Raw genomic sequence first — 23088 nt, 5'->3', positions numbered from 1 at the left:
ACTGTAACAATGGAAGATACTGAATTTTGTCAGCAGTCACTTAAATATAAACTAACATGCCTGTCTGAGTCAACAGAAGCAAGGACAGAAGAAAGTCAGTAAGCTCTAAAATAGCACCAAGTCTTCCATACATATTACTTCACATGGGAACATTAATATAGTAATGGTCTGTATTTTTTATCACCAATTCTGAAGAACTCCAAGATTCATGAGAAGACAAAGGGAAGCAGTCAGCACGAGTCATTTTATTGAGGTTATTACTAAGAAAGACTTTAAACTACAGTATATAGTTTAATCTATTTTTGCATTTTGAAGCTTAACAAAAACAGAAGTCACATTCTCATCTTAAGAGTTTTGTCCCCAACTTCAGATCACCTTTGACTTTGTTACCTGCATTTTTATTTAACTAAATGCATTTCCCCTATCCAAAATGTTACTTTTTACTTAAATTTTCTTTAAGTGTGGAATGAAGTCCAGATACAAATCTGTCAAATTGTAAAGAATGAAGTTAAAACTAAGTTCAATTGTATAGAAACTCAGGCCCTGGCCTATATAAAAATCCCACATGCCTTCTGCACAACCCCCATTTTCTCTATATTGGCTGTTGATATTCAGGACAGACAATTTTTATTGAAGCTGGTGTTAGAGAGCTGCAGTAGCAGATACAGCACAGATGAATTGGTTTTGATCATCATTTAGTCTTTTGAAAGCATACAAAATAAAATGAGCTCAACTTTTAAAGAAGTTTTAAATCACACAACACTTTTGGCCAAAGTGCTACATTGGTTATCAATGGTAGCCTTTGTAAATGACTATACAACCTTTGTACGATTACTATTTTCACAATGTGCAGTACTGGGACATGTCCTTAGGAAAGGATGCAGAGGAATAAGGGGAGTGAGATGCTGCCTTACTCTCCTGCACAGGCTATCCCACAGCGAGAGTCACACTTCAGGGAGGAACAGCACCAGGGGGACTTCTACTCCCACTCCCAGGCAGGAAGATGGGGGAAGAAAGCAGAGCCTTGTTTCCACCCTTCAATATGCCAGCCAGTAGCAGATCATTGTGCTCCTTGGCGTGGAGGTACAGACAGGACTTAGACAGCTGCAGTTCTTTCCCTGGACAGCTCCTGGGATTGAGCAACTATGCACTTACCTCAGGTCAGACTGTAATGTTACAATCTAAGTCCTTAAAATAATGATTCAGTTTTGCACTGTGTAATTGCACCTCTGAATCACCATAGCAGAGGAAATGATCTTGTAGAAAGGTCCTGTTTTCAAAGTCTCTTAAGTTGTCTTGCTATTGTTACCATTATTTGTGTCAGTCTAGTTGAACTCCGGTTTATTGGTGCATATTATATAAAAACTATAGCTTTAAAAAAAGAATCTTGTGGCTTATTCAGATACAGTTCACATTTTTCTCAAGCTGTAGAACAATTGCCTTCAAAACTGGATCCTCTGCCCAGTTGACTTTACTTCCAATAATGATGCCCTGTAATAAGAGAGTTATCATTAAGTTAATGCCATAGGAAAACCAGTTTAGAACCCCCCCCCTAAAATGTTAAAGCACTATTTTAAATTGTCACTTATTAAGAAGTTGCCCAAGTTGTTGCCTTTTTTTTAAAAGTTTGAATCAGTACATAAAGTACATGAACTGAAAAAATCTCTCTGGTTTTAATAACTCCAAACACAGAAAATGTGTTGTTTTAACACCATGCATATGATTTTGGTGCTGAGAACAGGAAGTATTAATTTCAACCCAAAGGATATCTCCTCTCAAGAAATACTGAAGTGCTTACAAAAATGAAGGTTACTTACGTGTAACTTGTACCTAGCTCAGTATATTCACACTTAGGGGTACTGCGCCACCTTGTGGTAGCAGGTTTCAGAGTGGTAGCCATGTTAGTCTGGATCAGCAAAAAGAACGAGGAGTACTTGTGGCACCTTACAAGACTAATCAATTAAGGTCGGCTATTATCTCCTGCTGATAATAGCCCACCTTAATTGATTAGTCTTGTTAGAGTTGGTATGGCAACACCCATTTTTTCATGTTCTCCGTGTGTGTGTGTGTGTGTGTGTGTGTGTGTGTGTGTGTGTGTGTGTATATACATACATACACACACACACACACACACACACACATATATATATATATATACACACACACACACACTGTGTGTGTGTGTGTGTGTGTGTGTGTGTGTGTGTGTGTGTGTGTGTGTATTTTCCACTGCATGCATCCGATGAAGTGGATTTTAGCCCATGAAAGTTTATGCCCAAATAAATCTGTTAGTCTCTAAGGTGCCACAAGTACTCCTCGTACCTTGTGGTAGAACCTTCTAGCAGTGTTAGCTAGAGAATTCTCATCCCATTCCTCCTCCCATCCCCACAGTGTCACTGATGTACTGAGGGCAAGGCTATATAGGGGTCCAAGCTCCCTCCCCACCTCAGTTCCTTCCACCACAAAGCCAGAAGGACAGAACGAAACAAGGACTCCAACAGAGAGGTAAGCTGGGTGGGAAGTGTGAACATGCAGAGCCATCTTGAACTCTGGTTACAAGTAATAAATGGTTAGTAACCTTTCTGTAACTGTTTTTCTTTGAGAGGTGTTCCACTGTAGGAGTTTGTGTGCTCCAGTGCACAGCTGGAGAGTTTTTACCCTTAGTGGTACCTAATGGGGAGGCCTGAGCACCCTCTGCTGTCTCACACACACTGCCCAGGCATAAAGGGCTGAGTACCCTGAGCCCCCTCAGTTCCTTCCTACCAGATCAGCTCCATTAGAGAGGGGATGAAGGGTGGGTTGTGGAATGGACATGTGCAACACAATTCAAAGAACAAGTTACAGAAAGATTAGTAACAGTTTTTTCTTGTTTGAATGATTGCCCATGATCTTTCCACTGTAGGTGACTCAAAAGGAGTCCCATCTGGAGTTGGGTTTAGAGTCTATTTGCACAGGGACGGGTGGACCACTCATCCAAATTTAGCATAGTCTCTAGGTTGCTGAGAGATTGCATAGTAAGAGGCAAACGTGTTATGTGTACTGACACAGAGATGCTTGATACCCGAACTGAGGTAGATGACTCAGATGGAGGACGTGGCACCAATGCCATCAGCAGATGGAATGGGGCTTAAAGCCCTTACAAATGTCACCCCTGTCACTCACATGAGCCTCCCTCAAGCACTTACAACAGCTGAGGTGAGGGTCACGATTAGGCATTGCCTTATCACAAGAGTGGCAAGGCTTGAAACCCAGAGAGTACAGCATATCTTCAGTATCCAAACTAGGTGCTGGAACCACAGAAAACAAACAACTTAAAAAAAAAAAAAACCTAACCAACCAACCCCCTCACTCTAATCTACACTAATTATACACAGGTACTATTTACAGATTTTGACTAAAGACTTGTAGAGGCAAGGATAGGGAGCTCCAACAACTGTCATGAGCAGTAGGAAGGAATTGAGGATGGTCAGTGACAGCTTGGCCCTTTATGCCTGCTCAGCATGCATGAGACAGCAGCAGGTGCTTGAGCCACCTTGACGGGTACTGCTAAGGGTAAAATCTCTCCAACAACTGTGCACTGGAGCGCACAAACACCTACAGTGGAATGGACATATGCAATCACTTGAAGAAGAACCTTCATTATTTCTTTGTCTGGCTCTGCACATTTCTATTTATAGGACTGACTAATAAGACCAGGCACAGAGAGTCCTAGCTGAAGAGAGACTGAAGCACCACTTTGCCAAATCTGACATCTGCCCGAAAAGCCAAGTGTGAACTGAAGTTGAGGTTGCAGCTTTGCAAATTTCAGCAACTGGCAAATAGCAGCAGGTACCGGAACTTTTGCCAGCATGTAGCAAAGTCTGGGAAGAAACTGCATCTCTCATGGGGTTCTTGGCATAAGACAATCTAGAAGATTTACAAAAACTTTTAGTCCTGTCCAGATAATAGGTGAGGGCTCTCCAGGCATCCAAAGTGTGTAGGACAGATTCCCCCTTATTTGAGTGGGTCATGGGGAGAAAGGAGACAACAAAGTAATGGTCTAATTGATATCGAAATCAGACACTACCTCAGGTAAAAATCTGGGATCAGGTCTGAGAACTACCTTGTCCTTATGAAAAGAAGTTAAAGGTAGATTAACCATAATGGCATAGATAAATGGTAGAGGTTCAAAGGGCGATTTTACCAGTATGGCCACCCTCAAATTGGGGTCCCAAGAAGGGTCAAGATCTCTAACAGAGGAATACACGTTTCATAAATCTTTTAACCCAACAATGAACAAACAACAATCGACCATCAGCTAGAGTGTAATACATAGAGATGGCTGTCAAATTAACTTTTAATGATGAGTTAGACAACCCCTTTGTGATGAGGATGCTGATGATGCAGTGGACTGTTTAGGTTTAGACCTTGGTTTGAAAGACCTTTTTTCATATTGACTCTGAGTCTAGTGTCTATAGTTAAAGATGAGGAATGGTGCCATGCATGCCTCCTAATGGTCACAGCAGACACCAATGCGCTTGCAACAGAGTCTGAAACATCAAAGGCAGCTCAAATGGAAAGTTTAGCTACATTTTGACCTCTACTAAGAGGGCATTAGCCAACCTTTTTCTGTCATCCAGCAGGTCAAATACAAATAAAGTCATTTCCCATCCCCCACCCAATAAATGGAATTGGTAATGGGCCATGGTTACTTGATAATTAATCACCCTAATACTGAGGGACGAGGAAGAACACTTTTCTCCCTAACGATTTGATCTTTTTGCCCTCTTTATCAGCTGGTATGGAGTGCTTCTGCTCAGTTCTTGCTCTATTGCTGACATCATCAGGGAACTGAATACAGGATTGGCATGAAAGTAAGAAAAACCTTCAGAAGGTACCTGGTATAGTTTATCTGGCTTTTTGGAGCTGGGCTAATGATGCAGCAGTGGACCAAATGGATCTGGCTGACTGTAGCAGTCCATCTATGATGGGTAGGGATATCCTACTCTTAGCTGTAGCACCACAGATATTGCATACCAGGCAGGAAGTCTCTTCCAAAGATACCACAGGTAGATTCAAGATGGAAACCATGTTGTCCTCCAGATTGTGGAACTGCATAGCATCCTCAACTGGAGAGGAGGCTGAAGCCACCCCCACATGTTTGTCAGGTGATGGATTTGGTTCATAATCCGTGTCCATCTGCTTCTGATAAAAGAGTGGAGTCTACCTCCTCCTACTCTTCTCCCTTGGACAAAATTTCAGGAATCACTGCCTGAATCATCAGTGTATCCAGATGAGTCAGATCAAAGTATCTCTGGGCTTCTGGATCCTTCGCAGATGAGACATTACCTCTCCATCCATGTGGAGAATAGCTGAAAAAATTCCTGAGGTGGCCCCCAGTACAATCATAGGTCCCAGGGCTGCCAGTCTCCCTAGCAACTAGGATATGGGAATATGCCAGCCAGGGGAGGACCAAAGGCAGGTCCCAATCACACTGTCAGTCTCCGGATTTTTCTTCTAGCTCCCTCAGTAAAAATCTGGGTCTGGATCTGAGATAGAGTGAACCAGGGACAACAACAGAGCCAGCAGGAGATATGGGGAATTGGCTTTTTGTGGAGAACCTCAGTGGTCTTTGGAAGAGGGAGAATAGGAGGATCTGTGAAAGGGTCCTCTCATGCCTTCTAGTATCTTCTTCCTGATGGGGAATGTGGAAGAGGCTCTCAGAGTTGGGGAAATGGACCTTCTCTTAGAACACAAGTCCCTTGCGTTCACACTTGGATCTAACCCTAGCCCCTTAAATCCCAGCTTCTTCTGTTTCTTTAGTTTCACCATAACATGGAAATGAAAAAGAATCGCTAACTGACTAAACTAACAACTCATACTAACTATTGAGAAAAGATGCTCCGGCGAGAACGAAGAGGTTCATATCAGTCTGTGGCATGCAGTTGGAAGGAACTGAGGTGGGGAGAATGCTCTGCACCTATACAGCCTTGCCCTTAATACATCAGTGATGCTGACGGGAGGGTCAAGGAGCAAAAGAGTGCTCTGGCTCAGTGGTTCTCAACCTTTTTTCATTTGTGGACCCCTAAAACATTTCAAGTGGCAGCGCAGACCCCTTTGGAAATCTATTATCTGTATATATAATTGAATTATGTTCCGTCAGTTTTCAGTCTAAGTGGACCCCTTCGACACAGTCTGCAAACCCCAGGTTAAGAACCATGGCTCTAGCGAACACTGCTAGTAGGTGCTACTGCAAGGCACCACAAGGTGGCACAGTACCCCAAATGGGAATATGCAGAGCCACTCAAAGAACAAGAGAAAACAGGTACTTATGGCTAAGGCTATGATTTTGTCATGGATATTTTCAGTAAAAATCAGGGACAGGTCACAGGCAATAAACAACAAACAAACAAACAAACAAAAAATCACAGAAGCTGTGACCTGTCCCTGACTTTCACTAAAAACATCCCTGACAAAATGGGGAGGAAGGAGGATCCAGCACCCTAATCCCCTTCTCCCCTCGCTGGCAGCAGCTGAAAGGGGTCCCCACACTGCCTTGCAGGACTGGAGCTGGGAGGGAGGGATCCCCCCACTGCCCTGTAGGTCTGGGAAGCTGCAGGGGGAGGGGTGGAGGCTGCCAGCACTGAGCTGCTCCGGGGTGCCCTCTGCCGCCGCCAGCTGGGAGCTGCAGGGTAGGGGACGGCCGCTCATGGCAGCTGGGCGGGGAGGGAGGTCCTGCCAGTGGCAGTGGCTGGGGAGCCACTGAACAGCTCTGGGGTCCCTCCGCCGCCGCCAGTGGCAGCAGCTGGGAGTTGCGGGTGTGCCGGCTGGGTAGCTCAGGGGATGCTGCTGCCAGTGTTGGCCAGTCAGTTGTGGCGGGGTCCCCTGCTGCCAGTGGAGTTTGGGCTGCTGCAGGCAGCAGCTGGTCAGCTGTGGGGCCCCCACTATCACAGAGGTTACTGGAAGTCACAGATTCCATTACTTCCACAACCTCCATAACATAATCTTAGCCTTACTTATGGCCTGATCCAAAGCCTACTGAAGACAATGGCAATCTCTATCTTGACTTCAGTGGATTCTAGATCAGTCCCTTAGAATGGAAGTACCTTCTCATACTTAACTATGGAGTTACTAATGTAATGCTAAAATCCACACCAACCTCTGGTAAACATATGATCACTCAACACAGAAATGTATGGAGCTTCCTTTTAAATTTTTCCCAGTGCCACTCATTTTTACAGAAGATGATGATTCAGCCCCACTCCTCTTAATATCCAAAACCTTGAAAACATGCTCCTATCCCTTCTTCCACCCTAGGCTTTCAATCCCATGTTCATTCCCAATTGGGATTTAATGGACATTCAACTAGAAGACTCATCATATCATTTAAGTACCTTAAACAGTGTAACAAATGGATAAAAATCTGGTAAACATCATTTCAAAAATAGTTTAAGACAGTTTAAGATTCTCAGTATTTGAAGTACCAAAATCATGATATTTACATACAGGCTAGTTTGCAGTTATAAAAATTACAATTTTAAAAGAGTAAATTAATCAGACATTTTTAGAGAGTCTATAAAGTATTTTTCTCAAGTAAATATCCATCACCAAAAAATAGCTGAATGCCTACAAAAGTTCATAAGTTGTGTTTGGTTTAGATACGATAGAAATGAGATTTTCAAAGCAACAGATTAAGTTACCTGGAAGATATTTTGAATTAATGTAGTCATCTGTGTTTCTTTTTGCAAGTTTCTACATATTCTCTTTAACATTTCGCCTACTTCCATACCCAATAGTTCCTCTTTTTGTTTTTTCTTCAGAGTGTGTATCTGTAGCAGTTTGTGTTCTCCAGCTTGCTTTAGTGCTATTCAATTCACAGAAAATGAAAGATTAGAACTAGACTGGATAAAATCCTAGCAAACATACTGCAAACAATTCCTGGACTTACAGATGATGTCCCATCTTACCTAATATATTTTGCTCTCTTTCTAATTTTTATGATTCTGTGAAGAGATTGTTCGAAGAAAAGTTTGGGTGCCCTGGATTTCTAAACACAGACATGCACTTTCCCTATGTCAAACTGACAGTAGAAGAACAAAGCTGATAGTTAAAACTACTGACAAAACAAACTATGCCATTCAAAAGGCTGGTACGATATTTGTAAAGATCTGCATATAATATAGTAATTTAGTTTTGAAGAATCCAAATCCAACCCTTGGCTAAGTCATGTAGGCATGTTACAACCATTCCCTCCCCCCAAAATATTATTCTTTACGAAGAGATCTTTATGAATCAGACTTTTCCACCAAAACATTACACAAAGGTACAGTATGATAAAATGGTATGTGAAGAGGGATTGTAAGATAGGGGTTTGTTGTACTGAAGGACTCTAAATGAGGTTTAGTAGGAAACAGTGAAATGAGACTGCATTCTTTTGAAGTTCTCCAGTCTCTTTTTCTAAACCATAGTACCTGTCCTGTTTGCCTGCAGACATTTAACATACCAGCTCACTTTCATGTACACATCATACTTAATTTTTAGAAAGTTTTACATCTAGACCAGAGCTTTACTGTAATACAAGATAATGTAGTTGTCAGCAGACACTTTTAAAGCTTGTCATAAAAGTTTGAGCTTACAATCTGAAAGATACAGAAGGTAGCAAGACGATATATGCTTGCTAGCAAGTTATATACACTTACCAAATCTCCTTTTTTTAATCTCATTCAGTTTTTCTTCCAATTCACGTGCTTGCTGTGTTAAAGAAAAAGGGTTTGACATATTGATATTAATATATTGTCAATCTGTAGTACTGTTTAATAGGTACTAATCCTATACACAAAATAAATTAAATAGAACAATATGAGGTAAAGGGCAGTTCTATGTAAAAAGGGACTTTACTGAGCAGACTCTCTCTTTGTATATTCAGTCACTTGTTTATTTTAGTGAAAAAGTCATTTTTAAAATAATTTTATTACTGTCAATGAGAACTATGTTTTTTTGGTTTGTGTATCATTAAGTTCCAAATGCAAGACCACTTGTGCATTCCCACTGTTTTCAAATTCTGCTCTTCATTACACATGTACAAGATCACTGAGGACAACAGACCTGTACAGTTGTAACTGAGGGCACAATTTGGCTCGCAGAATATTTGTTAAAGGTGATGATACATGAACCAGGAAAAATCCAGCTTGACTTTCAGATCTTAAGATCAGTTTTGCATTTGACTTACTACTACACCATACTCTGATTAAAATAAATAGCACTATACAAAGTCAGTAAGGCATATGGACTAAAAACCGGTGGACAGATCTCAAAAAATGTAATTCTTGAGGATACTCCATTAATGAGTGTTTTCTAGTGGGGGTCTGGAGGGTTCTTGGCCCAATGCTCTTCAATATTTGATTAATATTTGCAGATGACACAAAGATTGGTGGAGTGGTGAATAATGTAAAAAACAAACAGATTATTTACTCCGAGCAATCTGGATCACTTGGTAAATTGGATGCAGTCAAATGATATGCACTTTAATACAGCCAATTGCAAAGTTATATATCTAGGTATGCTGGTCACACTTACAGGACAAGGCTTTATCCTGGAAAGCAGCAATTATGAAAAAGAATAAGGGGACATGGTAGAAAGCCAGCTGAACCCCCTATGTAAAGCTGTAGCTAGAAGAGCTAGCCTGATTCTTGGATGTATAAACATGGAAATCTCAAGTAAAAGTAGGCATGCAATACTAGCTCTATAAAAAGGCACCGATGAAGCAACTACTGGAATACCGCATCCAGCTTTGGTGTCCAAACATTGAGAAAGATGTTTTAAAATTTGAGGTTTCAGAAAAGAGCTCCATGAATGACCTGTCTGGAAAACTTGCAGTCTTTAAATAATGACTGAATGTCTTTCTAAATGACATGCTCTAGTTCAACAAAAAAAATATTGGGACTATAGCAGGAATTATTGGGTGAAATTCTATGATCTGCATTATGCAGGTTAGACTAAATAGATCAGTTATCCATTCTGGCCTTAAAGTCTGTGAATCCACGACTAGCAGTCTTTTTAATTATAGACTAAATTTGATATAGAATACATCAAAACTGTAAATGTGGAACACACAATGCCTTGCAAAATAAAAACAACTTTCCTTTCTAGAGTAGATTTAAATGCATCATGTTTCAGGCTCCTCACAGCAGTTATATGCCTCTGGCTAATGTCCCTACCACTCTACAGCTGTCAATTAAATTGACAGATTAATTTCCAGCAGATAGACAGTCCCAAACATAAATCTACAGCATCTATTATCCCCATCATAATAGGTTCAATATCAACATAAACCTCAAACCTAAGATGTCAACAGTATAGACAAATTAGCGTTTTCTCCTAAAAGAAATCAGACCACCTTTCAGAACTACATTTAAAAAAAAGAAAAAGAAAAAAAAAAAGTTATTTTGGCAACCCACTAAAGTCTGAAAATGATTTAATAATTAGTAATACCAAGGATACTTGCCTGCTGAGATTCAAGTATTGCAGTACTAAGCATTATGATGTGTTTTATAGTTTCCAAGATCAACCTAATGATGGAACAAATAATTAAATTACCAAACCATAAATTAACACTATGAACATTTTAACCATAATGATTTGGATTAGGGAAAGACTGTTCCTTTAGCATCATTAAAAGCACATTATGCTTTTAGCACTTGAAAAAGTATACATTTATTCCCTAGGTATATTATGGTAAATACAGTTCAAGAAATCAATTAAATATTCTCTAGGCACCCTCATCAGATCATCAGGATTTAATTTTCAACAGTTCTAGCACTGTGCAAAAGGTACACAACTTGTTAGGCATCAAGGTGATAGTAGCAGCATCATGCAAAAGAAAATCTAGGTTAAAAAGTAAACTAGAACTTTTGCCTTCAGGCTAGCGGTAAAGGCATTAGGGAGGTAGAGCATTTTTAATTCCTAGAATGGGAAGGAAGGGTGTCCAAGCCAATTGTTCAGACAGTGTCCCTTAGTACCACTTTCTAGCTACCCAGTGGAACTGTGCTACAAACAGAAAGGGAAAAGTGTATTAAAAGTGACTGAGGTAGTTTGGCAATCTCTCTACTCTGGAGTGTCAGGTCCACCTCCCCACCCACCCACTGCACACAAAAAAACACCTTACTTTGAGTCAGCATCAGTGTGTCTCAGTTTGGTTCTGAGGGCATCTATAAGCTGGATCCTACACATGGTGGGGAAAGAGGAAAAATTCTGATTGATGAGAAAGTCAAAGGAAAAAAACCAAAACCTTAGATAAAGCTGAAAGAAAAGCTGAGTTTGAGCATCTGTTTCTCCTCATGTATTTAGTGCATATGTAAATACATGAAGATACCCAAAATGTATTATCTGAGGATTCTCTTATAAATGGTCATAAAAACAAAAACAAACAAACAAACACCTTAATATGCTCCCTCCAGGTTCTGTGTGTGTTAAAATGAGAATGTCCCCCAACCACTCATTAATTCTTTCAGTTACTTCAGTAATCCTCCTTAATCCAAGACTATGAATGTGTGTGTGGAGGGAGGAAAAGGAGGAGAGAAGGTGTGCAGGGACATGGATCTGTATGGGGAAATCAAACACCAATGCAGGAGAGCCACCACTTTCCATACATGCTGCATTTTTATATAAAAATAATAATCTGTCCCTATGTTCCAATGAAGTTGTTGTTAATTATTAACAGTTGTTAATTATTTGTATTATGATAGCACCTAGGGAGCTTAACAGATCAAGGTTCCATTGTGCTAGGCCCTGTATGTAGAATAATGGTCTCTAACCCAGAAGAGTTTGCAGTCTAAATAGACCAGACAGACAAAGACTTTTGGGGAAGGATCTAACATACAAGGAGAGTGAACAATTTGATGGTCTGTGTGATGGCATGGCAGTCACCCCCTTTCAGTCAGGCATGGTACCACAGGTCAACCCTTTCCCACTTCCCTTGGCTATAAACAAGAGTGCCCATCTATCCCCTTTTAAGAATCTCATTTATTGATAGCCATAAGCACAGGTAGAAGCTCACTCAGATATACCCAGGGACATTCATCGCCTTAGGTTAAGCCCAACTAACAGTTTCTGTCTCCTTCCTATTGGAGACTCTTCTTTCCTGTGCCTGAAAACCATGTGTGGGCCAGGAATGCTTCCTGATTCCTTTGCGAGTTACCCCTTTTCAGTACTTCTGTAAGCAGGAATCCCCAGCTCTCTTCTTTGGAACTGGGCTGTATTAGTTAGTTCCACACTTTCTCCTTAGCCAGGAGTCTCCCCAGCTCTCCTCCCTGGAGCTGGATTCTGTTAGGAAGAACTAGACAATCTGACTAAGCAGAAGCCCTCAGCTGTCCTCTCTGGAGCTGGACATTGGGAAGCACTGCAGTATTTAAGATCTGAAGAAAGCTGTCATTTTGTGCTTAAGGAGTTTCTGAAGCCACTGAGATCTCACTGGAGATGTGGTAGAAGAGTAGACAGGGGAGGGGAGGGGAAGACATCTCTAGTGGAAGTTAGGCCTGGTTTGCACTAGAAAACTATGCTAGTCAGGAGTTTGAAAAATTCACACCCCTGAGTGGTGTAGTTAAACTGACATAAATCCTCACGTAGACCATGCTAGGTCAATGGAAGAATTGCTACAGCAACACAGCTGTGCCGCTATAGCATTCTATGTGTAGACAAGCCCTTAGACTAAGGCAACATTTTTGCAAGTGTTGCCACTTTCTTCAGCCCTCCCAAAAAAGATTCTTCTCTCTCTCTCATAAATTTTAGTCAAATCTAGTTTCTTTCTCACAAATTAATAAAGACTGTCATTTAAATCCATAGTAGGAAACCAAAGATATTTTTTAACTGATCATTCGAAAACAAATGCCTTTTTATTCAGTTCTGACCTTTCAACTGTATACCTAAAAAGCTGATGGGGGGTGGGGGGGGGGTAGGGGAAGAGATTTGGGTTTATTATTTTATTTTGTGAACCTGTAACTCCAGAACTGGTACCATATTTTATTCCTGTTAATTTCATTGATCTGTTGTATTATGAGCTTCCTAATAAATAGCTTAAAGAAGATCAACTCCTAGATACCCAAGCTGGAAAAAGCAAGCTTTATTTTCTTAATTCCTGCTTCCTGTTTCTCTCATTGTATTTACTGTGCAAGAAATTCAGAGATTACTTCTTCAACTGAAGTGTTAAAAATGTACAGTGTATGGGCCTATGCCTGCAAAGACTTATGCATGTAAGTAACTTCTCATATTAACAATCCTATTAGCTTTAGTAAGACTATTTGAATATAGATGAGAAAATGCATCTTTTCAGGATTGGGGCCCTTCCATGACTTAGGTTTGGAGTATTATTTGTTTTATCCTTTTCGTTTCCTTTTATAAAGGTATATTTGTCTACATTCTTTTTGGCCACCCATGACAGAGGCACATTGGTGGTTCATTATGCTATGTCAGCAGCTCTTGTCAAGCCTGACATACTCACTACACGTAACACACTGTTGTCAAGATATATACCCGCAAGATGACATCTAAGATATCACTGGAAAACTAATAACTCACTGATCATTAATGTTCTTGCATGATGTATGTATGGGGATGTGTACAAAGTTATGGATATGTGCTAGAATTATGTTCTTAAAAGGTATTTGGCAAGCATCAGGTCATCAGGCAGAGACAATTCAGTTATTTTCATAAAAGGTAAACAAAGCCATCAGCTAGTGAGTGGAGACAGTCTCTTGCAGGAGTATGAACCTCAAATGATAAGCAATTGAATCAACTGACTGCATACAATATTACGGTATTATAAAAGTATATCAAGTAAAGTCTTTTATGAAAGCTAACACTTGTGATTAATACATACATTTCACAAAGATATTAACACTATATGAGGAATTATGGATACTTAATGATATTATACTTCAAAGCCTGCGACCAAACACAGGGAGAAACAGGTTTTCCCCCAGACAGGAAGGAAAGGAACTATCTACCTGTCTCCAGTGAAATGAAGCAAGGTATGGCCAAAAACAATGGAAGCCCTATTTACATACAAATCAGCAAGAGAATGGGAAGTTCACAAGAAAGGAAGAATAGCATACGGTCATTGAGTCTGGGGAAAAAAACTGAGTTTGGGTAGATATAAGGAGAGAGAAGACAGCCTCCATCGCTGGACAGACAAGGGGTCAGAGTTCTTGCAGCCAAGGTAATTGAAGTCTCTGGGAACTGAATATACCTTATATACTCGTTCATTAGCCCGTTTGTTTATAAGCCGACCCCCCAAAATGGATAGGTAAAAATAGCAAAAACTGTATGACCCTTTCATAAGCCGACCCTATATTTCAGGGGTTAGAAAACTTTGGCTCCCGGCCTGTCAAGGTAAGCCGCTGGCGGGTCGGGAGGTTTTGTTTACTTGGAGCATCTGCGGGCATTGGCTGGGAATGGCAAACCGCGGCCACAGGGAGCTGAGGGGCTCCGTGCCTGCAGACGCTCCAGGTAAACAAAACTACAATGTATTAGATCAGAGATCGGCAACCTTTGGCACGCGGCCCACCAGGGTAAGCACCCTGGCGGGCCAGGTGGGTTTGTTTACCTGCCGCGTCCTCAGATTTGGCCAATCGCGGCTCCCACTGACCGAGGTTCGCCACTCCAGGCCAATGGGGATGGCGGGAAGTAGCGTGGGCCAAGGGATGTGCTGGCCGCCGCTTCCTGCTGCTCCCATTTTTGGTGTAGACCCGTTTATAAGCCGACCCCCGCTCTTTGATGAGTCACTTTTTTACCAAAAATATTCAGATTATGAACGAGTATATACGGTAAGTGAAAAACCTGCTGAGGCAAAGATCTTTCACCTAGGAAGACGAGGGAAACCAGCACCTTGTACTTCTGTGGAATGTCCTGACTGAAAGACTGCCATGGCTAGAAAGAAAAAGATTGGTAAGAAATTTACCTTGAACCAAGGCTGGTGGAGACCAGAGCGGGGCTGTTGTGTTGTAGGTCAGCTGGTGGGGTCAGAATGCTGAACCGACATTATATACTTGTTTGCTGACTGTTGGTGTCTGGGCTGTGAGACACAGTAGCCGAGCGTTTAAGGCACCCCAGAGTTATAGGGCAGGTACTGACACAACCTCACTAGTGTGGATTGCACCCCAAAACGTGACACCACCATTCTAACATTTCTGTTGTTATTTGCAACTCTAACTTCTTGGTTCAACATTAATAAAGTTTTATGTAGTTCCATTACTATTTAAATAAAATTTCAGAATAAAACTTTAAGAAGAGCTTTACCTTTGTAACACCAGTGTTTTGTTTTGAAAGGAGACTTTCACTTGTTCCATTTCTCTTTCCAGATCTTCTGTGGCACTAAAAACAAATGCAATAGCAGAAGACTTTAGAATTCTACAGACAAACAAAAACTACACACTTTAAACAAAACATGGTTACACTGTCTTCTTTTGGAGTAAGACACTTTTCCAATATATTATTGATGAATTTCCCCTTTAAAAAGCAGAGGATGACTGATTATGGTACCATTGTACCACTGGTATCACAGCGCATGTGTTTTGCTGTGCTTTGATACCAACTTGGTTTCAGAAAGTTCCAACAGTGCTATGGCAGAAAGAATATTTGTAAAATAATTTGGAGGAACAAAAGTTAAAGACCCACCAACTCACAGATTCAGGACCCCCCATCCCCCAACTAACCATAGGGGGTGCAGGTAGCAACCCTTTCTTGTCTAAACTCTCTATTATGAAGTATTCTTGTGACCTTTTCTTTAAGAACCATCACCACCTCCATTGTCTGCAGCAGACCTTTAATACTCAGCAGGGAGAAATCCTCTAGTCTATAGAAGTGCCTTTTCTTTGTCCCATGAAATTCCATTCAGATTTAGCTGCTTTGTAAAGTGTAATTGGGCTCCTCAGGAAGATGTTGGTAGCCTGCAAACCCAATGAACATTCTAAAGAGCCCAGTCCTGCCACCACCAAAGCGGCAACAACAGCCTATCCACTAGGAATACTTTGGAGAAGCTACAGCAGAGCAGGGAGAGAGAGAAGAAAGAGGCTCTCCCCAATACTCTCCTGACCCCAGCATCTGGTCAAAGCTCCTCACCCCTACTCTGGAGGCACCAGATGGAACAGAGCTCCCTCAACTCCTAAGGTGGCAAAAGGAGTGAGTCAGACCAAGCTCCCCTCAGCCTCCTCCCACCCTCCCGATTCAGCACATGGTGCCAGCCTTCCACTATCAAAGTTAGTCTTGTAGCCCAAGTTGTAGAAGTTGGTGCTGCCGTATTGAAAGCTGAGGGTTCAAATCCTCATGAGACACTAATAGTTTTATTGAAGAAATTACACATGAAACAAACCCAAATCCCTAAATTAAAAGAATATTATTTAGCCTACAAAAATCAAGCACTTGAAATTTAAGAAGTGCCAGATTTATAATTGTCCATGCAACCTTAATTCAACCACATTGAGTATATGCATTATGATATTTAATTATACGATCACAATCTGTTTTTTCCAATAGGACCTCTGTCTCATTCCATGCACAAATTGGATGCACAAAAGGGCTGAATTAAGATTGCATGAGCAATCATGAATCTGGCAATTCCTAACTTTAAGTGTCTAATTTTACAACCTAGATAATATTATTGACTTTTTCCTATGTAAGGATATTTACATTGCAGAACTAACTAGCGTCACCACATGACAGTGTTAACTTTTTTCCTCTAGGCCATAATACTAGATACTCCTGCTGTGCCTCAGTAATGCAAAACAGCACTCAGAACTAGTGTCAAAAACTTCGATCATGGTTCTCCTCTGATTATAGTTGCTTAAAAAATATCTAACAGAACACAAATCGTACTATGAACAAATTTGGGGATGGAGAAAAATCAGGAAGGGGAATGCCTTCACTTTTCTATTCATAATCAGCATTTTAAAGACCAGAAAAAAAAAAAAAGTAAGGACACATTATTTAGAGAATTCTGTATCTCCCACCATTTGAATCATTAGGAATATTTGTTTGAAAACAGCATCTGTATTTGAGTTTCTGCTTCTGATGCTTATTTATCTGAACTCTTTAAGAAATATTAGAAACATGCTGATCACTACATCCAGTTACAAGAGTACATTCCCTTTTTTAAAGCATCTTTATTATAAAAGCATAATTAAAGAGGAACCAGTAACCTGAAAGTCAAATGTAGTTTTGGACCCTAAATGCAACTTGCTGTCTGAATGCCTAACATAGGTAAAATACTTTAAGAGATGTACATAAGATTATATTCTCATTTAAAAGTGGAATTTAGTTTAGCACTTGGATATTTGTAGCTAAATCCCAGCCAACACTCTGAAGACTATGGGTATGAGAGAGCAGAGTCCACATCATATGAAAAAATATTTGAGGGGTGGAATAAAATTCTCTGCTTACCACTGCAGACTCCACAAGTGAAATTAAAGCTCTGATAATTAATCCAACATTCTTATTAAAAGGAGAGCAGTAAGAATAGAACCTATGACAGCTTTCCCCTTACCCCTATTTTAAAAGTTAAAAATAGTTATCAGAAGACATACGCCTCAATTAGCTTTTCTTCTATGGCTTGGTCTGGAATGCTTTCTTCACCTGCAAATCAATAGTATTGTTAAGTTAATGAGATTGAAAAAAAAATCTGTTTACACAGAATATGTGAGATGTCAGTTGAACAGATTTCTGAAAGCCTTTATTATAGTTTTAACTTTGTGATGATATTGAAAAGGGTCTAATTTGAAATTCCAAAAGCACACCATTGTCACAGGATTATAACTTTGCAAACAAAGAGGTTGTCTGTTCAGTGCAAGAACAAGGTATTCAATAAAAATCTGAACAAGCATCTTGTTTGTAAAATAAAAAAAACTTTAAAATGTTTACATTTATTATTGGTTTCTCATCTTTTAATACTTTACTGCAATATCAGTCAAATTAAGATAGAGCATGCAGGTACATTATTTTCTGTTATGACAACATGTACATCTACTTGCATTGGATAGACACAGTGAAGAATGACAGAGGAAAAAAGATTTAAAGATGAATGAAGCCTGGAAAGTGATATCAAACAGAAAGTGGTGGAAGACTTCATTTGGCTTCATTGTTGATGTGGAGCTAATGGACAGGAATCAAAGAAAGAAAGACAAAGAGACTTACCTGCATGAACTGTTGTATTATATTCCATAAGTTGTTGTTTTATTTGTTCTCTTAGTCTATAAGAGGAAAGAAGAAAATTAAAATAAAAAGTATTTTATCATTTTATTTATTTGATTTAAAACAATAAAAAGACACCTAATTTAAAGCTCTAGATGCCCCCAAACATCATAAATACAACAAATAAAATCCCAGACACTTCAAAAGGAAGTCAGATACCTAAAGAAACTCCTTTCCAACCATTTGTTATTGTGGGAAGTATACACTCAGCCCTCTCCAAAAACACTATCAAGAGAGTATTTTGCAGCATACCCAGCAAAATATTTGCAAGTTTGAGGGGAGGGGGGGGGTTGTTTGTTTTTTAACAGCATCTGTTATTCTAAAGGCATCCCAAAACCAGTAGTGAATTACAATAGCATAGTCACTGTGATAACAATGACTTCAATGGACTCAGGTGACATCTTCACTAAAGGGAAAAAAGGTGTATTTTCATCAAAATAGATAACTTGATGTAAAATCCTAGTGGAGAATTAACCCAGGTAATTCTTATTTTGATATAGGTAGGCGTGTCAATTCTATATCCCTCAACTACTTATGTTAAGGTTTACTTCAACTACTTATGTTAAGGTAAGAACTACACTGCCTTGCCTCCCCTAGGATCTCTCAGTGTAAAAACATATTTTTGTGTGCAATGCAGATGTAAGCGGGGGAATAGGCTCACTATTGTGGGGAACTTTCCTGGCTTATACACTACTCCAGTGAAATGGGCTAGTGAAAGGATCGGAGTCCTCACTCCCACTTCCTTTACCCAGAGGCCTGCCTGACCTCCAGGGCTCCCCTTCCACTCTCTTGTGTGGCAGAGTCCTCTTAACCCCAACAAGTTCCTGGGGGACTCAACCCCCAACCTTGTTGTGCTCACTTACGGCAGGGGCTAGATGTCCTCACTCTGGGGTGCTCTCTCTGCACTGGACACTTCCCTGACCCACTGATCGTTACATACAGTTCAAAGCAAATATAATTTATTAAACAGCAATTTAAAAAAAATAAGGAAAAAATGGGAAAGGTTAAAGGAAAACACATAACCCTGCTCTGTGGCATGGGGACATCACAACAGCATCTCTGGAATGTAAGGGAAGTTCAAAGTCTGTTCCTCACATGTCCCAGGCTTCCTTCTCAGGCCCTGGCTGTGCTGCAGGGATGCTGGGGGTTGGACACTTGCTCTGGTGGTGGCCACACACTCTCAGTAATCAATCCAGCAGGGGTCGATTTATCGTGTCTAGTGAAGTCACGATAAATCGAGCGCTCTCCTGTTGACTCCACTAGAGCAAAACGCGCAGGAAGAGTCGAGGGGAGAGCATCAGCAGTCAACCTACCGCAGTGAAGACACTGCAGTAAGTAGCTCTAAGTACGTCAACTTCAGCTACGCTATTTTCATAACTGAAGTTGTGTAACTTAGACCGACTTAGCTCCCACCCCAGTGTAGACCAGGCCTCAGGCTCTAGGTGGCAGGACCCTTCTTTCTAGCATCAGCCCCCTCACACCCCTGCGCTCCAGTCAGGGTGTCGATCCCCCTCCAAGTCTGGCCTGCAAGGCCTCTTGACTGGGGGCGTCTCCCAGTGCTGGGCCTGATGCCCAGGGTCCCCCCTTGCTCTCCCCAGCTGCTCACTGTACCCTGCTACTGAGTGCTCCAGCCCCAGCTCCACCCTGCCTCAGCACTGATGATGCTCTGGCTCCAGCTCCCTGGGCTGCTTTTTCTGGCCCCTCTGGCTCTGGTTGCTGCAGCTCTGCCACCAGCACAGGACTGCTCTCTGGGCTGCTTCTCTGATTGGCACAGCTCTGCTCCCCAGCTCAACTCGGGTCCCTGCTCTCTCCTTAGCTTGGCCCCACTCTGTCTGACCCAGACAATTCCAGCTCACATGGAACATGGGACCGACCGACCCCCCCACACAGCCTCCTGACTCCCTCATTAGCCTGCTTGCCCTGCCCTGGAGCATTGGCCTCTCCCCATTTCCCCTGGAGACTGTCAGTCTCAGGGTTCTGATTTCCTATCGACCCTTCCCCTTCCTTTTGGTAGTGGGAACTAGCCAACCAAAAAAAAAAACCACTGAGTTTTAGTAAGGGAACAACAATCCCCTTACACAGACATAACCTCAGCTACACAGACCTTCATATGACAATGTCACGGTGAAGTTTTACTGAGCATAGAAATGAAGGGCTCCAGGCTTGTCCCTTTACTCTTTCGGAAGTGGGCCCCAGACTGATATTGCATCAGCAAAGCCACCAGAAATGGTTACTTTCTCCTACTGGATGCATCAGCAACCCTGAGGGGTTCAGATCTCGGCAGACTGCATCCCTAGGTCAGGTGGGCCCATAGATCAGGGCTAGGCACGCGTCAGCTCCCCTCCCGTACATGCCAAGGCCCGGGCCGGAGAGTGCCAGGGCAGCAGCCGTGGGGCTCCAGGAGCCAGGTGTCACAGAGAAAGGTAGGATTACCATATGTCCGGTTTTTCCCGGACATGTCCGGCTTTTCGGCAATCAAACTCCCGTCCGGGGGGAATTGTCAAAAAGCCGAACATGTCCAGGAAAATGCCGGCCGGGCACTTCCCCTCCCGCGGCGGCTCTGCTCTTCCCCGGACTCTTCGGCTCTGTTTAAGAGCCGAGCTGCCCGAGCGCTACGGGCTTTGGGCAGCCCCCATGCCTCCGGACCCTGCGCCGCCGGAGCCTGGGAGGGGAAGTGCCCGGCCTGGGTCGCAGGGTCCGGAGGCAAGGGGTCTGCCCGAAGCCCGAGTGCTACCGGCTTCACGGTTTGCCGGGCAGCTTCCAGACCCCGCGCCCCCGGCTGTGCGCTTCCCCTCCCGGGTTCCAGCTGCGCTGGGGAAGCGCTGGCCGGGGGCGCAGGGTCTGGAAGCTGCCCGGCAAACCGTGAAGCCGGTAGCGCTCGGGCAGCCCTTTTTGCGTGGCTGGGAGTGGGAGGGGGGGCAGAGTTAGGGCAGGGTTGGGGTGGAGTTGGGGCGGGGCTGGGGAAATGGGCGGGACCAGGGCCCGCGGGTCCTCTTTTTTTGTTTGCTAAATATGGTAACCCTAAGAAAGGGCAGGGCTGAGCCAGGCCCAGGGATCATTTCAATCCAATCCCCGCTCAGCCCACTGCCAGTCTGGGGTCCTGGCCCTGCCCACATAGAGTGGGTACCTACCTTCTCCCTGGTTTTAGCCCATTCTCGTCCTCTCTCTCTGCACTGAGCTGAGGGTGAGAGTGCACTGAGCACAGGGCTGGGGGTGAAGGAGCAGGCTGGGGGTTGAGGTGCAGGGTCTGGCCAGGAGTTAGGATGCAGGAGGGGGCTCAGGGTTGGGGCAGGAGGTTGGGGTGTGGAGCACTTACCTGGGCAGCTCCCATTTGGTGTGAGGGGTGCAGGTGGGAATGTGGGGGGGGGGGTGCAGGAGCTTCCGTTTGGTGCTCAGAGTGGGGCTGGGTCGTGGGGGATGCAGGGATCAGGGCAGGGGGCTGGGTGCATGTGAGGGGGGTGCAGGGGTCCCTGGGTCCGGCTCTGAGCTACAGGTCCGGCGGAGAGGGCCGCAGGCCGCGCCTGGCGGGGAGACCCGCGGGTTCGGCCGATGCTCTGGGGTCGGTGGAGAGACTCCCGCGGCCGCAGCACTGACCGGAGCAGGGTCACCAGGTCCAGCTTCTCGCCAGCCGCAGCTCCCAGCCCCGAGGCCGCCCCGGCCTCCACGGATCCACCGGCGGCAGCGCTGTGAGCCGCCAGCTTCCCCAGGGCTTTGGACGCGTCCTTCACTCGCTGCAGCGGCTCCATCCGGGCGGCAGCAACAACACCCGACAGTAGCTCAACTGCCGCCGGGTTGCGCCTTCAAACCGCCCGCCGCCGCCCTCCACGTCACCAGCGCCATCGATGAGCGCGGCCGGCGGCTACTCCTGGCTGGATACCAGAAATCCTCACTGTCGCTTCCCGGGCTCGTAATTCGGCATTCTCCTCTCAGGCCTGATGAGAGGACGGTCCCCGCGGGAAGGGGCGAGAGAGGCAGCAGGGTGGTTGGGGAGAGCGTGGCTCAGGCTGAGCCAGCCGGGCGGGGGAGGGTTCACGGCTCCAGCAGACACAGGAGCGAGGGGAATGGCTCCAGCAGACACAGCAGGAGGAAGGCTGCTCCTTAGCATGGAGATGGTGGGCAAGGCCGCTCTCTAGGGGTAGGTGGTCTCCCGGGGCAGGATGGGGCACTATTGTGCTCTGGCCCCGCACCACACCATGGCTAATCTGAACAAGGAATTGCGTACTTTACCCGCCAGTATTTTTGCCCTTACACTAGACTCCAGCCAGGCACAGAGCTGCTGTGGGACTTGGCCTGCCCATGTCCTTTTCTTTATCAACTTTCATACCCAGCTCATTTCACAATTCAGCCCTGTCTTGACATTTTACTGCACTAGCCAAGCGGATTCTATCTTAAATACTCCTTTGCCTTCACTTTCCAAGCACAGAGGTGTAGCAATGTTTCACACTTGTTCCTGATTTTTAAGTGCATTTGCAATATTACAGCTAAGTGAAGCGATTTTGAATAGGCCCACTGACAGAAATTCCAGGCCCCAGGGCAGAACAGTCAGTGGGCCCCCAAAAGCCGTGTGGATGCGGTCCACCTGACATTTGGGCGGTGCTGCGCCTGTGCTAGCTGGTGCCTAGTGGGCTGCCAGCTGTGCTCTTCCGGCATAGCCAGGGCTTCCACATCCCTGCCCCTAGGATTGCCAACTTTCTAATCATGCAAACCCAAAGACTCGTGCCACACCCCCTGCCCAGCCCCTTCTTTAAGACCATGCCGCTGCTCACTCCTCCCTCACTCCCGCCATCTTTTCCCCACCCTCACTCACTTTCACCAGGCTGGGGCCAGGGGTTGGGATGGAAGCTCTGGGAGGGAGTTTGGGTGAGGAATGTG

General features: G+C 43.6%; 1 protein-coding gene across 4 annotated transcripts; it reads right to left on the bottom strand.

The window, feature by feature from the left end:
- Positions 1 to 225: 225 nt before the first annotated feature.
- CENPH (centromere protein H) lies at positions 226 to 22091 on the bottom strand. 4 transcript variants are annotated; one of them, XM_065599063.1, is made up of 9 exons: positions 21811 to 22091; positions 18160 to 18215; positions 17553 to 17601; positions 15271 to 15345; positions 11144 to 11200; positions 10484 to 10547; positions 8679 to 8730; positions 7680 to 7843; positions 226 to 1491 (listed from the first exon to the last, which is right to left on the bottom strand). In XM_065599063.1, the coding sequence occupies exons 1-9, from the start codon at positions 21960 to 21962 to the stop codon at positions 1399 to 1401; spliced, it is 762 nt and encodes a 253-aa protein (XP_065455135.1). In that variant the 5' UTR covers positions 21963 to 22091; the 3' UTR covers positions 226 to 1398. The 4 variants fall into 4 exon arrangements, with proteins under 4 accessions (XP_065455135.1, XP_065455134.1, XP_008167626.2 ...); XM_065599062.1 differs by having other exon boundaries at positions 8679 to 8726; positions 10480 to 10547; positions 21811 to 22089; XM_008169404.4 differs by lacking the exon at positions 21811 to 22091 and adding an exon at positions 19240 to 19393.
- Between the last annotated feature and the right edge of the window lie 997 nt (positions 22092 to 23088).

This window comes from Chrysemys picta, chromosome 6 (genome assembly GCF_011386835.1).
Source record: "Chrysemys picta bellii isolate R12L10 chromosome 6, ASM1138683v2, whole genome shotgun sequence".
Lineage (NCBI taxonomy): Eukaryota > Metazoa > Chordata > Testudines > Emydidae > Chrysemys > Chrysemys picta.
The sequence above is the reverse complement of the archived record's forward strand: the minus strand, read 5'-3'. Positions and strand labels throughout refer to the sequence as shown.

Coding starts and splice junctions, on each gene's coding strand:
- CENPH (XM_065599063.1), bottom strand. CDS start 21,962: ATGGAGCCGCTGCAGCGAGTGAAGGACGCGTCCAAAGCCCTGGGGAAG. Junction 10,548..11,143: donor CACACTGATGCTGACTCAAA/GTAAGGTGTTTT, acceptor TTCCATCATTAG/GTTGATCTTGGAAACTATAA. Junction 1,492..7,679: donor TAATTCAAAATATCTTCCAG/GTAACTTAATCT, acceptor CTCTTATTACAG/GGCATCATTATTGGAAGTAA.